General features: G+C 40.1%; 1 protein-coding gene across 4 annotated transcripts in view; it reads left to right on the top strand.

Moving 5' to 3' along the window:
• Positions 1-17,872, top strand: part of PHKB (phosphorylase kinase regulatory subunit beta) — a 209,590-nt gene that overhangs the window by 26,563 nt on the left and 165,155 nt on the right. For all 4 annotated transcript variants that reach the window (XM_084644484.1, XM_084644481.1, XM_084644482.1 and 1 more), the window contains 2 exons: positions 1,799-1,888; positions 10,685-10,823. In XM_084644484.1, the coding sequence (XP_084500610.1) occupies positions 1,799-1,888; positions 10,685-10,823 (229 nt within the window). The remainder of the gene's footprint in view (positions 1-1,798; positions 1,889-10,684; positions 10,824-17,872) is intronic.

Genomic DNA, 17,872 nt, shown 5'->3' with positions numbered 1-17,872 from the left:
AATGAGATTTTGAATGTGGGTAATTTGGGGTTGATAAGTACATAGGAGTCAGCATAAATTGTTATCTGGTTGCAGCGTCCTGACCACAAGCTTAAGCTTTGTTTTTGCAAGGCTTGCATTTCAAAGCATACGGAAGTTTGAGGCCTAACATTTGCAATACTTCTATTTCGTTCAAGCTTGACAAGGCAGTTGCTCAGTTTATTCACAAAACTGAATTGGCTAGTTAAGTATTAAAAAATAATCTTTTCTTAGATAAACTATGGCTATATTAGTCAATGTGGGCTATAAAGACTGAAGAATCTAAATTAGGTTTGTTACCTTGTCCTCATTTTGTACCTCAAATTGTCACTGAAGTATACTATGCTTTTGAGTAAAACTTAAACACTACAAATCACTTAACATAATAGCTCTAGATATTCTCAAATTAAACACTCATCAGTGGTAGTGTATTCTTTGTCATACATCCATGTACAGAAAGGTATTGCGGAGTTCTGTCATAGGAAAATTGAACACTTACTTTCACAAAATGCAGATCCTCCTGTCGCTTGGAGATCAGGAAAGCGTACATTTCAGTAGTACCAGCTATCAAGGTTTTCCCATAATTTTAAAGAGAAAGATAATGAAACCTAGAATGCTGATTGTGGAAGGGAAAAATTGATTGCTTTTTGAGGAGGGAGGAAAAGAAATACTCCCCAATGGCATACAAAATTAGGTCAACCTCATGCCTGTCATAAGGATATAGATTCAAATATTGTGGTTCCCAGAGGCTCCAGTCAGGATTAGGTGAATTTATTTTCTGACACAACATCTCCGGGTGGTGGTATCGGTGTATCTTTTTTAGATATCTGAGTAGAGGATCCTGCATTTTCTCCATGTCCCCAATTTCTTAAGTTTATAGTTTTTAACCTTACCAAGTCGTGAATTCTTTACTAGCTGCAAAACATGCCACATAGTTCTTACTGGTTATGAGGTTAAAAACGTCATGGACATACAGAAGCTTGACTGAAGAAGTCTTAACTTTAAAATTAAACTAAAGCATAAGGAAATTAAATAATCATTTGGCCACTCATGGTCTTCTGGTTTCTTAAGCATATAGTGCTTCTTACCATAACAAGAATTCATTAATTCTAGCTCTCTCTTTTGAAGGAAGGCACCTCACTGCCTCTGACCTTATGAAGTGGTCACTCCTGAAGTAATTTAATTGTGGTGTAAATGTGCAAAGTTACACTGGTGTGCAATTTCTTTTTAAAATGGTTTTCATTTAATGCTGAGACTTGTCTTAAATGTATAGGTAAACTAGTTCTGAATAATACCTTTAATAATATATAGGACTCTTGTCCTTTCATCTCCTCTTCTAAATGCCTGGATTTAAATTCTGTAGCACCCAAAGAAATAGAACTCAAAGCTTTTTCTGAATGGAACTGTGCAGCTCATGTAGTAAAAAGTTCAGATTTCCAGTAATTGAATGGTAGCTCTTACCCTCGAGGCATTTAGAAAGTGATTGTTGGCTAAGAAGTGGTGTGAGAGCTTGGCTGTGCTTACAACCTGTGAGCCTGACATTAGTGTGTTTAGTATTGGACAATCATGTAAAATCAACTGGTTTACAGAAGAAGTAAAATTACATTTTTTAAGTGAATTGAAACTGAACAAAGTGTTATGTTTGTGTCTTAAATATTTATGCAAGAAAAAGCATGCTAAGAGTATTTTTAAACAATATTCCTATGATAATTTATGGAAATAATTTTGATGTTGATAACTGTATTTTTAAATAATTTTTTGTGATTTTTTTTTTCTTTAGGCTCTGTTTATGAACCACTTAAAAGCATTAACCTTCCAAAGCCAGAGGGAGAAAGTCTGTGGAATAAATTGGATCATTATTACAGAATTGGTAAGTAAAGTAAGGGGGACCCTTTGCAGTAATCAAAAAATGTTTGCAGTGTAACTTGTTAAAATTCCTCAACTGCCATAAAATTCTTATTTGTATGAATGACAGTTGAAAAAAAAAAGTATAATGAACTTGTTTGGATGTCTTCTATACCATCTGAAAACTCATGATCTTTCTCTAACTTTTTTCAAATCAACCTGTTGCTGATCAATTGCCATATTCAATAGGTCATACTGATTTTTATTGGATCTACTCTAAAAAATGACTACGTAAATAAAGCAACTTCTTATTCAGCAGAATGGCTCCGTAGATGTAGCTGTTTGAACCTAGAGATAGAAATAAATGTTTCTTATTTACTCATATTAGTCTTACAGAACCATTGCAGCTATGAGAGAGGGAGCTGGATTCTGTTGTTATGCATATTAAGTTAAGAATCACCTCACTGATTTGGTATTAGCTCACAGGTTAGTCTTTTAGCCTAATGAAGGGGCCAATATATATCTGTAACTTCTGTCAGTGTAGACCCTATTACTAATGTAATGATTCAGAACATAAAAATTGTGACATTACCCAGGGTTGAACAGCTATGTCCTCTCAGTTCTCCAACCTGGGTGCCTTTTATACTATTTTGCTTGGAGAGCAACCACTCCTGGCCTGCTCTCACACAGCCTCCAGCATATATATTACTCCCAGCTATACTGTATGAGTGCTTTGGCCAGTCACCCTTGAATTACACTGCAGAGCAACACGATCAAATTCCCAGTCCCAGACTTTGCCCCAGAAATGTGCATTTTGTATTGCCCAGCCCTCTCCTGGACAATACAAGCTCTTATAAGGTCCATTATTTTATAAATAAAAAGTGATAGGCACAAATCCTGTTATCTCAAATGGAGTTCCCCAACCACTTTAGTCCAAGCACACTGATTTATTAACTACAGAAAGATTTTAAGTGATTACAAGTAATGAGGCATAAAAGACAGAATTTTTTTACAAAGAAATAAAAGGTAAAATGCAACTAACATCTAACTTAGCAAGCTAAACGATTTCAAAGCAAGTGTCTCTCTCACCACATATTTTAGCAGTCTTACTGGCTAAATTTCTTTCTGCCAGGATCCCTCCCCAATCCAGTGATGCTTCCTTTGTCCTTAAAGTGTTGCGATGCCGTGCATAGAGATGAAGGGAGAGATCTTTTGGGGCATTTGTTCCCCTTCCTTATAGTTCTCTTTTTTCTTTGAAAATCCTCTCCATTTGAGGTTCAGGAGCCAGCATGGCTGTGGGGGATGGGAACCTCCAGCTGTTTCTTTGCCAAAATGTAGATTTCTCACTGTCTTTTTGTCTCTGAGGAACTGGTTTTGTGCCTGCTTTTCTAAACTTGGAACATGTCTCAGCAATGTTATACAGTAGAATTTTATAGCTATGTACAATGTTGCCACACACATTTTACCAGGACAATAATGATCAGCAAAGTATGAGTTTTCAAATGATACTTCACAAGGCATACTTTACACAACATTTATCATAATCTTCTAAAAAGAATGAACATAAGGATACAGACTGTCACAGAAATATGTAAGTACCATAAAACACAGACACAGAATGTCATATTTCTCAGATGCTGTCCAATATTCTGTTTAAAAAGAACAAGCGTTTCTACTGTAGGAATTTCTAAGTTTGGTTTGAAGTTATATTAAAATAAACAATAATTAAAACTAGATCACTCATTAATTCTGAATTCATTTATGTGTCTTATTTTATTCTCTTGCTCTGAGCCAACAGTGTAAAAGTTAGCAGCAAAACTTGCAAATGCCTTAAGATTTCATGAAAAGTAACTCCTGATTTTTTGGGGGGTGAAATTAGTACTTACTAGCAGAAGTCACAGCCGTAATCCTGGTCAATATAAAAATTTTCAACCATTTAGATTAGGATAGGTTATTATTTATTATTAGTTGCCTTTAAAGTGTTTGCTGCTTATTTTTAAAAGCTATGTTTATTATTTTTATTTTAAATTGAATCAGCCTATAAGAGAAGAGAACACTTGAGACACATTTCAGTATAGCATCATATCACTTCTGTAAATTTTCCTTGGTAATTAGTGTTCAAATTATGTACTAAGCAATGGTGAAAATGATGGGCCATTATCAAAGGTTAGTCTTTAAATGGAGGATGGAAAAGTTTGAAAGAAAGAAAAAGCTGTCAAGCAACATTTAAGGACCTTGTGAAACGCCCCTGGATGCATAAAACTTTACAGAAACTCAGTAAGAGTTTCAGGTTATGCATAGGAAACCCTCTTGAGGATTCAGGTGTTTGGTTTTTTTAATAGATTTTCTATGGCCAAAATAAAACTGAAGACTTCAAACACAAAAGCAAACTATCTAAACAGGGCAGTTGCCACTAAGATGCAACTACAATTATTAGGACTTCCTATACTTTTCCTCAACTCAGGGAGGCACTCCCACAAATTCTGAAATTCCAATCTGAAACTCTTTCTGAGGTTGAACCTACAAACATTTACATCACTCTGTTTTTTTGGGGCCCTCCCCTCAGAGTAGCATGGGATAGGGTACAAAAGGATTTGTATACCATATCACCACAGTGAGCAAAAATCTTTTTTCTTTTTTTTTTAATTTAAAAAATGAATTTTCTAGTTTAAATTATTTAAATACAGGTTTATTTTTAAAACTAAACTGATTATTACATTGGAAATTGACAATGTAGGTTGAGGCCTAATTTTACTATAATCTACTAAAATAATTAAAATAAAATAATATTAAACAGTACATGTGTTCTGCCAAAGTTTTAAAGAAAGTCATTTGACTGAACTAAACAAACTTTGACTAATTACCTGGAACTAGAGTTTGCTGAAGTGCTAAACCAGTTTTTGACAACAGTAACCACTTCTGCTCATGCAGAGAGAAAATTTTATTCCTTTCAGTTTATTGAACTAATTCTGTTCACCGACTAGTTCATTCAGAGTTGAGAAACCAGTCTGGAGTTCAGAAAACAGGAAAGACTTGTTTTCCTCTTCAGTCTATGAACGAAAATGAGATATACTCATTCTAAAATCTTGAAGGACATGTTCACCCAAAACAATCACTTCAGTTCACTAACTTCAGCTAATAGTTCCTTTGTTCAATAAATCAGTTTTAAAAGCAAAACATGTTTTGATAAACTTCTTGATATTTATGTATCCAGCACACTTAAGGTAGTTTTACTTAAATGATAAAAATATTAAATGCTTTTTATACATTTTTAATTTAATTTGAATTTTCATCCAAATAGAGCTTGACACAAACCACAAGTAGGAATATTAATCCTCATCTAGTAAATGAGAAATGAATCACTCACCATAATAAAAAAGAAAAACTCTGAATAAATATAAGTTAAGCTTTATAGTTGCATAAATAAATGTGTGTAGATATAGCTTCTCCTTCCAGGTAGCAAAAAGAAATGTAACGGCGATGTTAAGTTACAAATCAACATGTTTTAATGGTTGTCAACCAGTGAGAAATCAGCCTTTCTTTAGGAAAATAATCAGAAGTACAAATGCAAAACAAGATTAAAATTGATTATTTATATCAAGGTTTCCTGCTTGCTGATTTAAATCATGATTAAACTTGGTGATTTCAGTCAATCAATCCACTCCACACATCAGAGTGCTGAACTTGTGCTTTTGAAATCACCAGTTATAGCTTTTTGTTTACTGTTGAATTCCTTTTGAATACAAATTTGTTCTAAGAACTTAAAATAGTTTCTTAAATCTACTGTTTTCACACAAGTATGAGACCCTCGACACATACTCAGGGCAGCAAGCCCATCATGCTGGTCGCAAAGCTGCGATACGTTCCAGTTTAAGGGAGCTAGCTTGCTGAGAGCTACTGCAGGTATATCCCCTTGATTTAGGAATCACACCTCCACCTTGACTCTAGCTGTTTTGCTATACTACTGGATATAATGGTGCCAATAGTTACAAGAATGAATGGGCTTATTGTATTTTCATAACATAAGTGACATCGATTTATTTAAATGTTGAAATACTTTTAGGTATCTATTCTGTAGTGTCTTCTAAATTGAATTATTTATCACTTTCTTCTAATTAAATTTGTGATCAACTGTAATCATACACACACTGTTTACTTAAAGGTGTAATGTTATCAAGAAATAGCTATAAAAATGCCTGTTGTCGTTTTTTAAATCAAGTCATGGTTGTGCGATTCACTGCCGAAATTTTAAGTTTAATCATTCATTGGTAGAGCACAGTAAACAAAAAAGATATGTCAGCCTGAAAAGGAGGGATGATACTCTATTAAAGCATGTGAAACCCCATGAAACCAAATTTCTGGTTCATGCTTGATCTGTACACATTTTATTGTTTTGTAGATTCATTGCTTTTGTCTTCCCCGTGGAGTGGATGGCAGTTCAATTTACTTTTAACAGTTGGCAATGGCAAATCTGTGCTGCTGTTCATCATTCATCTACTTCGGGCTCTACATGTACTGCAGCCAGTTTTCTGTTTCAGCTGAAAATGTGTTATTGAATTTAATCAATTCTAGAATGAGCTATATTAATGCTAGCAAAATGATTTGTCATAGAATATCAGGATTGGAAGGGACCTCAGGAGGTCATCTAGTCCAACCTCCTGCTCAAAGCAGGACCAATCCCTAAACGGCCCCCTCAAGGATTGGACTCTCAACCCTGGGTTTAGCAGGCCAATGCTCAAACCGCTGAGCTATCCTGGCCAATGGGAGCTGTGGAGTTGGCACTTTTGGCGGGGGCAGTGCGCGGAGACACCCCCCCCCCCAGCCATGGAGACGAGCTAGCTGCTTATGGGAGTGGCATGGGGCTGGGGCTGGCAGGGAGCCTACCTTAGCTGCCGCACCACTAGACTTTTAGCACCTAAAATCTCCCAGTTTGACTTCAGTAGCCTCTGGGAGATGGGGCCTGATTCCAGGAGACTCCCAGTGAAACTGGGAGGGTTGGCAATCCTAACTATAGTGCAATCTCTTTATCGTGAAAGTGCAACTTCTAAATGTAGATTTTTGTTTTGTTACTTATCTGCACTCAAAAACAAAACAATGTACAACTTCAGAGCCTACAAAACCACTGAGTCCTACTTCTTGTTCAGCTAAAAACAAGTTTGTTTATATTTACAGGCGATAATGCTGCCTGCTTCTTATTTACAATGTCACTGGAAAGTGAGAACAGGCGTTCTCATGGCACTTTTGTAGCCGGTATTGCAAGGTATTTATGTGCCAGATATGGTAAACATTCATATACTGCTTGATGCTTTGGCCACCATGCCAGAGGACATGCTTCCATGCTGATGGCACTTATTAAAAAAAATGCGTTAACTAAATTTGTGACTGAACACATTGGGGGAGAATTGTATGTCTCCTGCTCTAGTTCACCCACGTTCTGCCGTATATTTCATGTTATAGGAGTCTCAGATGATGACCCAGCACATGTTAATTTTAAGACCACTTTCACTGCAGATTTCACAAATGCAAAGAAGGTACCAATGTGAGATTTCTAAAGATAGCTACAGCACTTGATCCAAGATTTAAAAATTTGAGGTGCCTTCCAAAATCTGAGAGGGATGAGGTGTGGAGCATGCTTTCAGAAGTCTTAAATGAGCAACACTCTGATGCTGAAACTACAGAACCTGAACCACCTAAAAGAAAATCAACCTTCTGCTGGTGGCATTTGACTCAGATGATGAAAATGAACATGTGTCGGTCTGCACTGCTTTGGATTGTTATTGAGCAGAATCCATCATCAGCATGGATGTATGTCCTCTGAAATGGTGGTTGAAGCATTAAGGGACATATGAATCTTTAGCGCATCTGGCACGTAAATATCTTGCGATACCGGCTACAACAGTGCCATGCGAATGCCTGTTCTCATTTTCAGATGACATTGTAAACAAGAAGCAGACAGCTTTATCTCCTGCAAATTTAAACAAACTTGTTTGTCTGAATGGCTGAACAAGAAGTAGGACTGAGTGGACTTGCACGCTTTAAAGTTTTACATTGCTTTATTTTTGAATGCAGGGTTTTTTTGCACATAATTCTAGATTTGTAAGTTCAACTTTCATGATAAAGAGATTGCACTACAGTACTTGTATTAGGTAAATTGAAAAATACTGTTTTGTTTTTACAGTGCAAATATTTGTCATAAAAATAAAGTGATCCCTGTACACCTCATATTGTGTGCTGTAATTGAAATCAATATATTTGAAAATGTAGAAAACAGCCAAAAATATTTAAATAAATGGTATTCTATTATTGTTTAACAGCGCAATTAATTTTGTTAATTGCTTCACAGCCCTGAATGAAACACTTTTTATTTTGTGACTTTTGTAGCTTCAGATGTTGGTAGGCTTTTTTGTATGAAGCTAAAGTTTTACACTTCATACTTACAACTGTGAGACATAGAAATTTTCCTTTTACTTACTAAAATATGTTGCTGTAGCTGATTTCTGGGATTCTTCTTGGATGGTAATTACTGAGCACTGTTTGGGCTTGTCTACACTGACAAGTTTCTGCACAGAAAAGCAGCTTTTTGTGCTAAAAGTGCAGACGTGCACACACTGCAAAGACACTTTGTGCAGAAACTCCTCAGTTGCAACGCTGCAAAAAACCACTTTGCCGAGAGTCGTATGGCTATTTGCACAGAGGCTCCAGCACTCTTTTGCCAGAGTAGACACTTCATTGGTTTCTGCGCTATAACTGGCCTCCGGAGCTGTCCCATAATGCCTCATGTGACTGCTCTGCTCATGTGACTCTACTGCCCTGGAGACATGCGCCCCTTCCCTTTCAAAGCACTGTTTCTGACAGCTCTTGTGTGCTGTGCTGATCTGCTCCAGGACACAAAGCAAACCATTAATGTGGAATGCTCGTGCTGTTGAACACAGAGGTAAGGGTTTGTGTGTGTGAGAGAGAGAGAGAGCGCTCAGGGAGGGAGGCGGGGGCTGATGTTAGGGTTTCCCCCTCCCCCTGCCTCAGGACTGGTTGCTTCCTGCCGCTGTATCAATTTATGAGACAGCATGCTGACACACTCTGGCCCCCAAAACACACTCTCCCCCCACCCATACACTAGGGTTACCATATTTGAACATTCAAAAAAGAGGACACTCCATGGGGGGGGATTTGCTCATGCCCCCCGCCCCTTCCCCAACTCTACCCTCTCCACCCCCATTCCAACCCCTTCCCCAAAGTCCCCGCCCCCTCCCGTGAGCGCATCGCGTTCTCCCTCCTCCTCCCTCCCTCCCAGCCTGTTTCACACCTGAAACACCTGTTTCGTGGCACAAGCTCTGGGAGCTAGAGGGAAAAAGCGGGCACTCTCTCGAATGATCAACATTCACTCTCTTTCTAGAATGATTAACTCTTCTTTGGGGAAAAATAATAATGGCAAAATGCTGGACATTTTTATATATTTAAAAATTCTTCCCAGATGACGATTTAAGAACCAAAAAGCTGGACATGTCTGGGAAAATACACTCTTCTCCCATGTCTCCCCCCACACATACACACACTTCAGTTGAAAAGGAGCTCGCAATGTAATAGGATTGGGAAACCTGCATCACGTGGTGCTGTGCCTGCCCCATGAGGCATTGCAAACCCTTCCCAAAGTACCCTATGGCCAGTTGCACAGTGTGATTGCTGTTCCTTAGGCGTCAGAGAGTGTTTACACTAGCAGCACTTCCATCGTCGATGAGAGCTGCGCTGTATGGCAGCTATCCCACAGTACAGCTCTCTCGATAGGTCTTGTGGGAAGCGGGGGGTGAACAGAAGGCGTTCTGGGTCCCTGCTCAGTGCCCCATGATGCACTGCTTCATATCCCATCAGCCCCATTACTTCCTTGTTTCTTTCAAGGCATTTTTTAAAATCCTCTGCTGTCTGGCTGCTTTTCCCACCACATCTACAAGCAAAGGAAAACGGAGTTTCAAACTTCCCGGGCCTTACAGTGGGAGGGGCGGACATCCTTTTACCTGGCGTCAGAGCGGTGGAGATGCTGCCCAGAGGGTCGCTTTTGGAATTGTGGGATATCCTCCGGAGACCAAAAGGTGTTTGCACAGGTGGAACATATCTTCACTTTCAGAACAGCACAAAAAGAACAGTGGAAAGAACTGTATGCCTCTCGTGAAGGTGGTTTTCTCTTTGCGGTGAACTTCTGAGTTCACCGCAAAAAGTCATTATCAAGTGTAGACACTCCCACAGTTTTAGCGCAAAAAAGGGACATTTTGTGCTTTAAATGGCAAGTGTAGACATAGCCTTAGTGCACAGTGATCAGTGTGTATAAAAGAAAAATGCCTGTATAATCCAGAATTGTTTCTATTGGGCAAAGAGGATTTTTTAAACCCTGTCTGTCCTTGAAATCTTTTGGGGACAAATCAAAATACTGTAGACTTTCATTTAAATTAAATTTTAAAAAATGCAGTGCCCATGCAAGCAAATTCAGATTATTGGAGTGGCTTGCATTGAGTTGGTTTTAATGTAAATAGGCTGTGATATAGCTATAAACTAATTTTTAATCATAGAAGTTGCTTTGAATACTTATTTTGAAGAAATATTAGTGTAGGAGAGATTGATAAAAGCAATGGCATGTATGTGTAGGGGGAAAATTACCTTGTTTTTGGGTCTCTCGTTTGTTTTTGTTTTTTCTCTTGTTTTTATTTCCATTGTGTAGTTCTCTTATAGGTTGTCTGCAGTTTATTCCTAACTCCCCCCCTCCCCCGCCCATTAAGCTTAATTTAGGCTTGGAGGAAATTGAAATCTTAAAAAGATTTGTTTTTCTTTGCAGTCAAGTCAACGGTGTTGCTTTATCAAAGTCCAACTACTGGTCTCTTTCCCACAAAAACGTTTGGTGACAACCAGAAGGCAAAGGTGCAAGACAGTCTTTACTGTGCTGCATGTGCTTGGGCATTAGCACTTGCATACAGGTAAATTGCTTTTCTTCTGATGGTAAAGATGGTTAATAATTATCCCATGTTTGGATTTTATGGTGTTGCATACCATAGAAGCATCTAAGTGAGAGACATCGTGTATCAAAAATAGTTTTGTAAACCTCTGGAAATGAAAACGGTGTAAGAAGCATGGTATAAATGTGCATACTGCCACTTTAATAACAATGTCACTTGACTTTCATAAGTTAGAAAACTGATTTTTTGTTTGTTTTTAGCATAACCTTTTGAGATGTGTTGTCTTCACATAAGCGCCTCTTCTAAATTTTCACTGTCACCGATGTTCTGAGGCAGTATGATTAAGGCATGTTGTCAAAAATTGTTATGGTAGTGAACAATACTACAGTACCTGGAAGATAAACTGAGTTCTTTCCTTCTCAGGCATCCGCACTGATACATTTTGCAGGCCAAATTTTTGCCTTCAGTTACACCTGTGCACCTCCACTGTGTGCCTGTTGTATATTTGTAACTAGAGGCAGAATGTAACCCAATAATTGAAACTTAGTTTTGATTATAGATAAGAGAGAATAAAAACCTCATTCTTGGAGTGATGTCCCTATAGGTGCTCCACTGTAGGTGTATGTGCGCCCCTGCGCGTCTAATCAGAGATTTTTGGTAGCAGTGTCCGTTGAGCCTGCGCCTGTGCTCTTCTCCATCCCCTCCACCGTGGTGGTCTGCCTTGAAGCTATCTAGCACTGCGCTGGTGAACCCCGCTCACTTCCTTCTCAACTGCCTTTGGCCTTGAACAGAGTGAGCAGTCGTCCCTTCTTTATCTGTGTCATTAGCATAAGTAGTAGCTGTTTTTGTTTTTCTGTTCTCCTTAATAGTTAGTTAGTGTTTCCTTTTTTTTTTTTTTTTTACTTCTTTGCAGGGTGTCTAAAAATCAATGATTTAAAAAAAAAACAGATTTATTTTATTTAAATCAGATTTTTTTGATAAAATACATAAAATGTATCCAGCAATCATCCCTCCATAATGCAAACTATAATAAACTTCAGAGCTAAGGGTGAACCATTCAAGAAATATGTTTGATGATGATGTTTTAAAGAAAGTCACACCAGTGAACTGGTGGAAGTCACTTAAGCATTTGGATTCAGAGACTGTTGAAGTGATAATCCCCCTTTTAACAGCAGTAGCTTCTTCTGCCTGTGTAGAAAGAGAATATTTTCTTCCTTTGGACTAATTCATTCCAAACTGGGAAATCATTTGGTACCTGAAAAAGCAGGAAAGCTTGTTTTTCTTTTCCAGATTATGAACAAACAGGAAAATGAAGGGGAAGACAACTAAGTTAGCTGCAGAAGCCAATATTTTAAGTATCTCATGTTGACCTGGCTGATACAGTCCATTAAATTTTTGTGGTTTTTTTTTAAATATTTCATTAACTATTTTAGTTAAAAACAATTTTAACAAAAAAAAGCCCTGATTTTAAAAAAATTGAATGTTTAACTAAATTCAACAATTCATGTGCTTGTTTTGTTAAAATATTATATGTTTGCTGTTGAAGAAAAAAATTCAGACTACATAATGTTGTTGTTTTAGTTAAATAAAACAATTTAAATGTTTGTCTGGTGATGTTCTCCTCCTAATACAGCATAGCAAGAGAATCCTCCAAATATTAATGATTAACCTGTTGAAATGGAGATAGTTCACCTCCCAGTGACTTCATAAATATCTGCCTCAATTACCTTTGGTAAATGAAATAACCAAACAATCATTCATTTTCTGATATAGCTGTAAAACTAATCTGAAAAGTTTTCAAAATAAATCACTGTTTAAAAATGTATAGTGTGTACCTTCTAAAAATGAAACCTACATCTATCTCTGAGTTGTGAAGAATATGTATTAAGGTTATAACAGCCAACAAGAATGCACTTTTATGTAAAAATCCATGATTAAATAGAGTCTTCCTGATTAGTAATTTAAATCTATTTGATTTAAATCAAATCCACCGTGCTCCTTTGGGATTTAAAAAAAAAAGAAAGTAAGTAAGTAAAAGAAATTTAGTTTCCTGCTCTATCTGGGGGCTTTCCCCTCTTCCCTCCCCCCACCCCCATTGGGCGTTTAGTATACTTTAATTTTTTTTTCAGTTTTAAAAAAAAAAAAGGAAAAGAAGAGTAGTAAAAAAGATGTTTTTTCTGCATTCCTCACTGCTAGAGGATGATAGCTCCCCGCCCAGGGGCATGCCTGGCTCTCCCTGCTCCAAGAGGTGCATCTCCTGCAAGTAGTCAATTCCTGTAATGGCCAGACACTTTCACAGTGCCTGGGTGAGCCTCACAGTGGTGCTTGACCTGCCACAGCTAAAACAGCAGTCTGCAGGAACTGAGAGCTGAAGTTAAAACTCCTCCTTATGGAGAAGGCACTTCAGTCTCCAGGGAACTCTGGTGCTGACCCCGGATCATCCATGGAGCCTTTAACTTCAAAGGGAGTAAAGTTGTGGACAAAACCAGCAGACTCCCCCTGTAAAGGCTTATAAAAAGGGCTCCAAGTAGTTGGTCAGCCAGAGGGGCTCCCCAGTGCGTCCACCTCGGTACCAGCAGCTCTGAAGCAGGATACCCAGATGGGGGCCTCCGCTATGAGCTCTGCTCTGTGGCACTGGCTGCACCACCTGGAGAAGCCAGGGGCTCCGCAGTCAGGCTCTGAGGCAATGGTACCGCCCACTAAGGAGACAGACAATTACCATACCGTCTCTAAAAGAACGTCACAAAGAAACCCTTTGGTATCAAGTGTGACAAAACTCCCATCTATGGAGTGCCCCGCACCTTCCCAACCATCGGTACTGACAACATACCACAAACACTCCTCTGCAGTTCCAAGTGAGCCCATGGTACCACATGAGCTCTGGTACCCTGGAGATCTGTGGCCCTGGTATCCAGGGAAAGACCATGACTGTACCATCTCTAAAAGAGTGGCACCGACAAAACTTTCTCTACCAGGCACAACAAAACTCTCATCTGAGGAGTGCTCTGCATCTTCTCAACCATCATTACCGACAAAGTACCATGGACGCTCCTCCATGGTACCGAGTGAGCCCAGGGTACTACATGATCTCTGGTACCCTGGAGACCTGATGGTTGGGGAAGAACCGCAATCCCCATTACTTGGTACCAGGGTCCCGGTACTGAGCACATCCCAGCACCTGGGATCGCTCTTGGTACCGGGCTGTGTATCACCAATACCCCAGTTGGCGCTGCCCTTACCCAGTGACGAATCAGACAGTGGCCAGGAGGAGGTCATTTCTGGCCCCTCATTTTGGCCCACCGTCACAATACAAGGGTCCTCTCCAATTCCACAAATTGTGGTATGGGCCCTCTGGGGTAAGCCCCCTCAGCCAGGGGAGGAGGAAGCTTTCTCAGAACAGGAAGAAGGACTCGAAGGGGAAGCTACCCCTCCAGCATGCTTCTCCTGATTTCTACTTGATGAGGCTGTACTGCTTCCCCTCCCATCACTTGGGGATGATTATAAGAATTTTCTGGACTTTACCAAGTGGATGACATATGAGCTGCAGATTCCCCTACAGGAAGTTGCAGATACACATCACAAGTGATACACATCACAAGTTGGTGGATATTCTTCACACCTCCTCCTCATCCAGAATTGCTCTCCCAATTAATGAGGTGATTCTAGATCCTACCAAAGTCATCTGACAGACTCCAGCCTCCATCGCACCAACCAGCATCAGAGCCAAAAATAAAAATAATTTTAAAAAATTACTACATCTGTCCCAAAGAGGCAGACTTTGTTTCAACATCCGCAGCCCAACTCCATCATAGTGAATGCACGAAGCACACAACATAATGCCAAGTTGACCCCATACAATCGGGCTTGACAAGATGGTGTATTACCATTACATTACCATTTAGAGTCACGAATTACCAAACTGTCATGGTCAAATACAGTTTTATTAATTATGGGAAACTCAGTGCATTTCTAGAACATTTACTGGAGATACAAAAAGAACAGTTTCAGACCATTCTTAGAGAGGGTTAGTTAATAGCCAGACTGGTGCTAGAGACAGCACTGGATGTAGCTGATACAGCTGCCCACCCAGTCTCCATGACAGTGGTACTGAGGCGGGCTTCTTGGCTACACCTTTGTGGATTGCCCAAAGAGCTGCAGAAGGCTTCCAGTTTGAAGGGCTCAAACTCTTCGCGGAGAAGACAGATTCTTCTCTCCACATCCTGAAGGATTCCCAGACCACATTACGCTCCCTAGGAATCTACACTGTGGAACAGAAGAGAAGATATACCTTTAGCCACAGCACAGGTCACAATCTCCTCAATACCCACCATCTCAGTGCTGTTACAAGCCACGGTGTAAGAGGACGAGGGCTCAAAAGCGGAAGCAGTCTGCACCCCAGTCTGTGACCTCTCAAACCACCTCTTCTAAGCACTTTTGACAGGTTGGTCGAGGGCCTGAACAATTATACCTTGCAGTGTCAGCTGCCACCTACACACCTGTCATGCCCCTTCAGAATTCACCTGGCCCTACTTCACAGTAGTTGGGAGAATATCACCTCTGACAGATGTGTCCTGGAGATCATTTTGAAGAGTTACGCCATTCAATTAATGTCCCTCCCCCATTCTAACCCTCCTTCCCTGTCCCGCTTCAGGGACCCTTCTCATGAGAACCTAGTTCATCAGGAAATATATAATTTGTTATGCTTAGGGGCCAGTGAACCAGTCCAAGTGCAACTCAGGAGCAAGGGGTTTTACTCTCATTATTTCCTGATCCCCAAGGTGAAGGGAGGTTGGAGCCCATTCTAGATCTAAGGGCATTAAACAAATACTGGAAGGCGCAGATGTTAAAGATGGTCACACTAGCAGCCATTATTCCAGCTATAGAGCAAGGAGATTGATTGATTGATTTCCAGCCGTCAGCCTACAAGATGTCTACTTCCATATCTCAATACGGCCATCGCACAGGAGATTTCCTATGATTTACGTTTGGGACAGGACCATTGTCAATACAGACTGCTCCACCCAGGGTATTCTCCAAGGTTGTCTTTATTGTAGCTGCACACTAACCCCGGTATAGTGACTGGAGTTTCAGCACCAACCTTGATGTGGTACAAGCGAGAGCATTCCTCCCACTACGCAGACTCACCACCCTGGGACGGATGCCTCCCTAATAGGCTGGGGAGCTCACCTACACAACCACAAGGGTCAGGGCAAATTTCCTTCCGTAGAAATGACCTTCCATATCACTCTTTTGGAGCTAAGGGCTGTCAGGAATGCCTGTTCACACTTTCTGCCTTTCATCAAGAACACCCACACACAAGTCATGATGCACTTAATATGACTTGTATGTTGTACGTAAATTGCCAAGTGCGTGCCAGATCTCCCTCCCTTTGCAAGGAAGCACTCAAACTTTGGAATTGGTGTATCCATCACAATGTGCTCATCTCAGCCTTCTGTCTACCAGGGATACAGAACGTGACAGCCGACAATCTGTTTGTGCGCCTGTGGCACTCCCAATGAGTAGATATTGAACTCCAAAGGGCTTCAAGATACATTCGCCATTTGGGGAACCCTAACTACGAATCTGTTCGCTACTTACCGGAACAAGAAGTGTGCTTGTTACTGCTCCAGGGCCGGCCTGGGGAAACATTCACAGGAAGACGCCCTCATCCTCACATGGGACGGGGCCCTCTTGTATGCCTTTTCCCAGTTTCCTCTTCTATCCAAGGTCCTGTTGAAAATTCAAAGAGACAAAGCTAGTGTTATTCTGATTGTCCCTCCTGGCCATGACCAGTGTGACTCCCTTACCTGACACAGATGGCAGTATGCCCTCCTGTTCCTCTTCAGCGCATTCCTCACCTGCTCTCTCAATACAATGGGCTGATCCTTTTCCCCCAACCTGCGGGTCCTGGTCCTCCACCTCCAGGCTTGGCTCCTTCTTAGTTCCAAGGCTTAGAAGCAGAATGCTCTGACGAGCTGAAAGATGTGTTGCTACACACCCAAAAGTTGACCACGCAACATACTTACCTACAAAATTGAAACAATTTGAAGTTTGTTGTCATTCTAAACACATAGACCCAACCTCATCTTCCCTCCCTCTGATTTTGCACGACATTTTAGACCTCAAGAGGTCAAAACTCTCACTCAGCTCCCTTAAGGTACATTTCCTGGTGAAAACTGTTTTCCACTAGCAGATAGAGATGTACTTTGGTGTTTGCTCACCCGCTGACGTGTAGATTCCTTAAGGGCATTTGGAATCTCTTCCCACATGTGATACCACCCGCTCCAGCCTGGGACCTTAACCTAGTTCTCAGGGCTTTGATTAGACCTCCCTTTGAGTCCATGGCAACTTGCTTTCTCTTACACCCGTCCATGGTGACAACATTTCTAATTGCCATCACCTCGGCTAGGCGCATAGGAGAAATAGCAGCCCTGATGGCTCACCCACCGTTAACGGCCTTTTTTAAAGATAAAGTAATTCTAAAGTCATATCCCAAGTTTGTCCCTACTTTCTCTGCACTTTCCATATGAATCAACAGATCCATCTCCCTGTTTTTTGTTTTTTTTTCGCAAAACCACATTGTGACAACAGGGAGATGATTCTGCATATGCTAGATGTTAGAAGGACACAAGCATTCTACTTGGACAGGACTAAGGACTTTAGGAAATCCCCTAAACTCTTCCTTTCATCTACAGAAAGATCCAAAAGCTCTGTGATATTGGCTTAAAGACTACCCAGGTGGGTCTTTGGTTTCATTAATCACTGTTATCAAGGGCACAACCTGCTTCCATCCAGAGTCCATATGTACTCCATGAGTGGAAAAGGTAGAAAATTGAGTTTTGTTGTTGCTGAGTAGTTGCTAGAATAGGTCAAAACTGGAGATGTTATGCTTTGTTTTAGATGGTTTTGAAACTTACATTAAACTTTTGAAAAGATAAGTACTTAAAACTAGAAGTTTTAATTGGGAATTAAGGCACTTAAAATATATTCAGATGGTAAAGTACCAAAAATGGAAAAGGTAGTCTAATTAGGTATTTTCCCATATAGGTAAATCTGTTGTTAGGCCAAAG

Source organism: Lepidochelys olivacea (genome assembly GCF_965140295.1).
Source record: "Lepidochelys olivacea isolate rLepOli2 genome assembly, chromosome: 12".
In the NCBI taxonomy this organism is placed as follows: domain Eukaryota; kingdom Metazoa; phylum Chordata; order Testudines; family Cheloniidae; genus Lepidochelys; species Lepidochelys olivacea.
The sequence above is the reverse complement of the archived record's forward strand: the minus strand, read 5'-3'. Positions and strand labels throughout refer to the sequence as shown.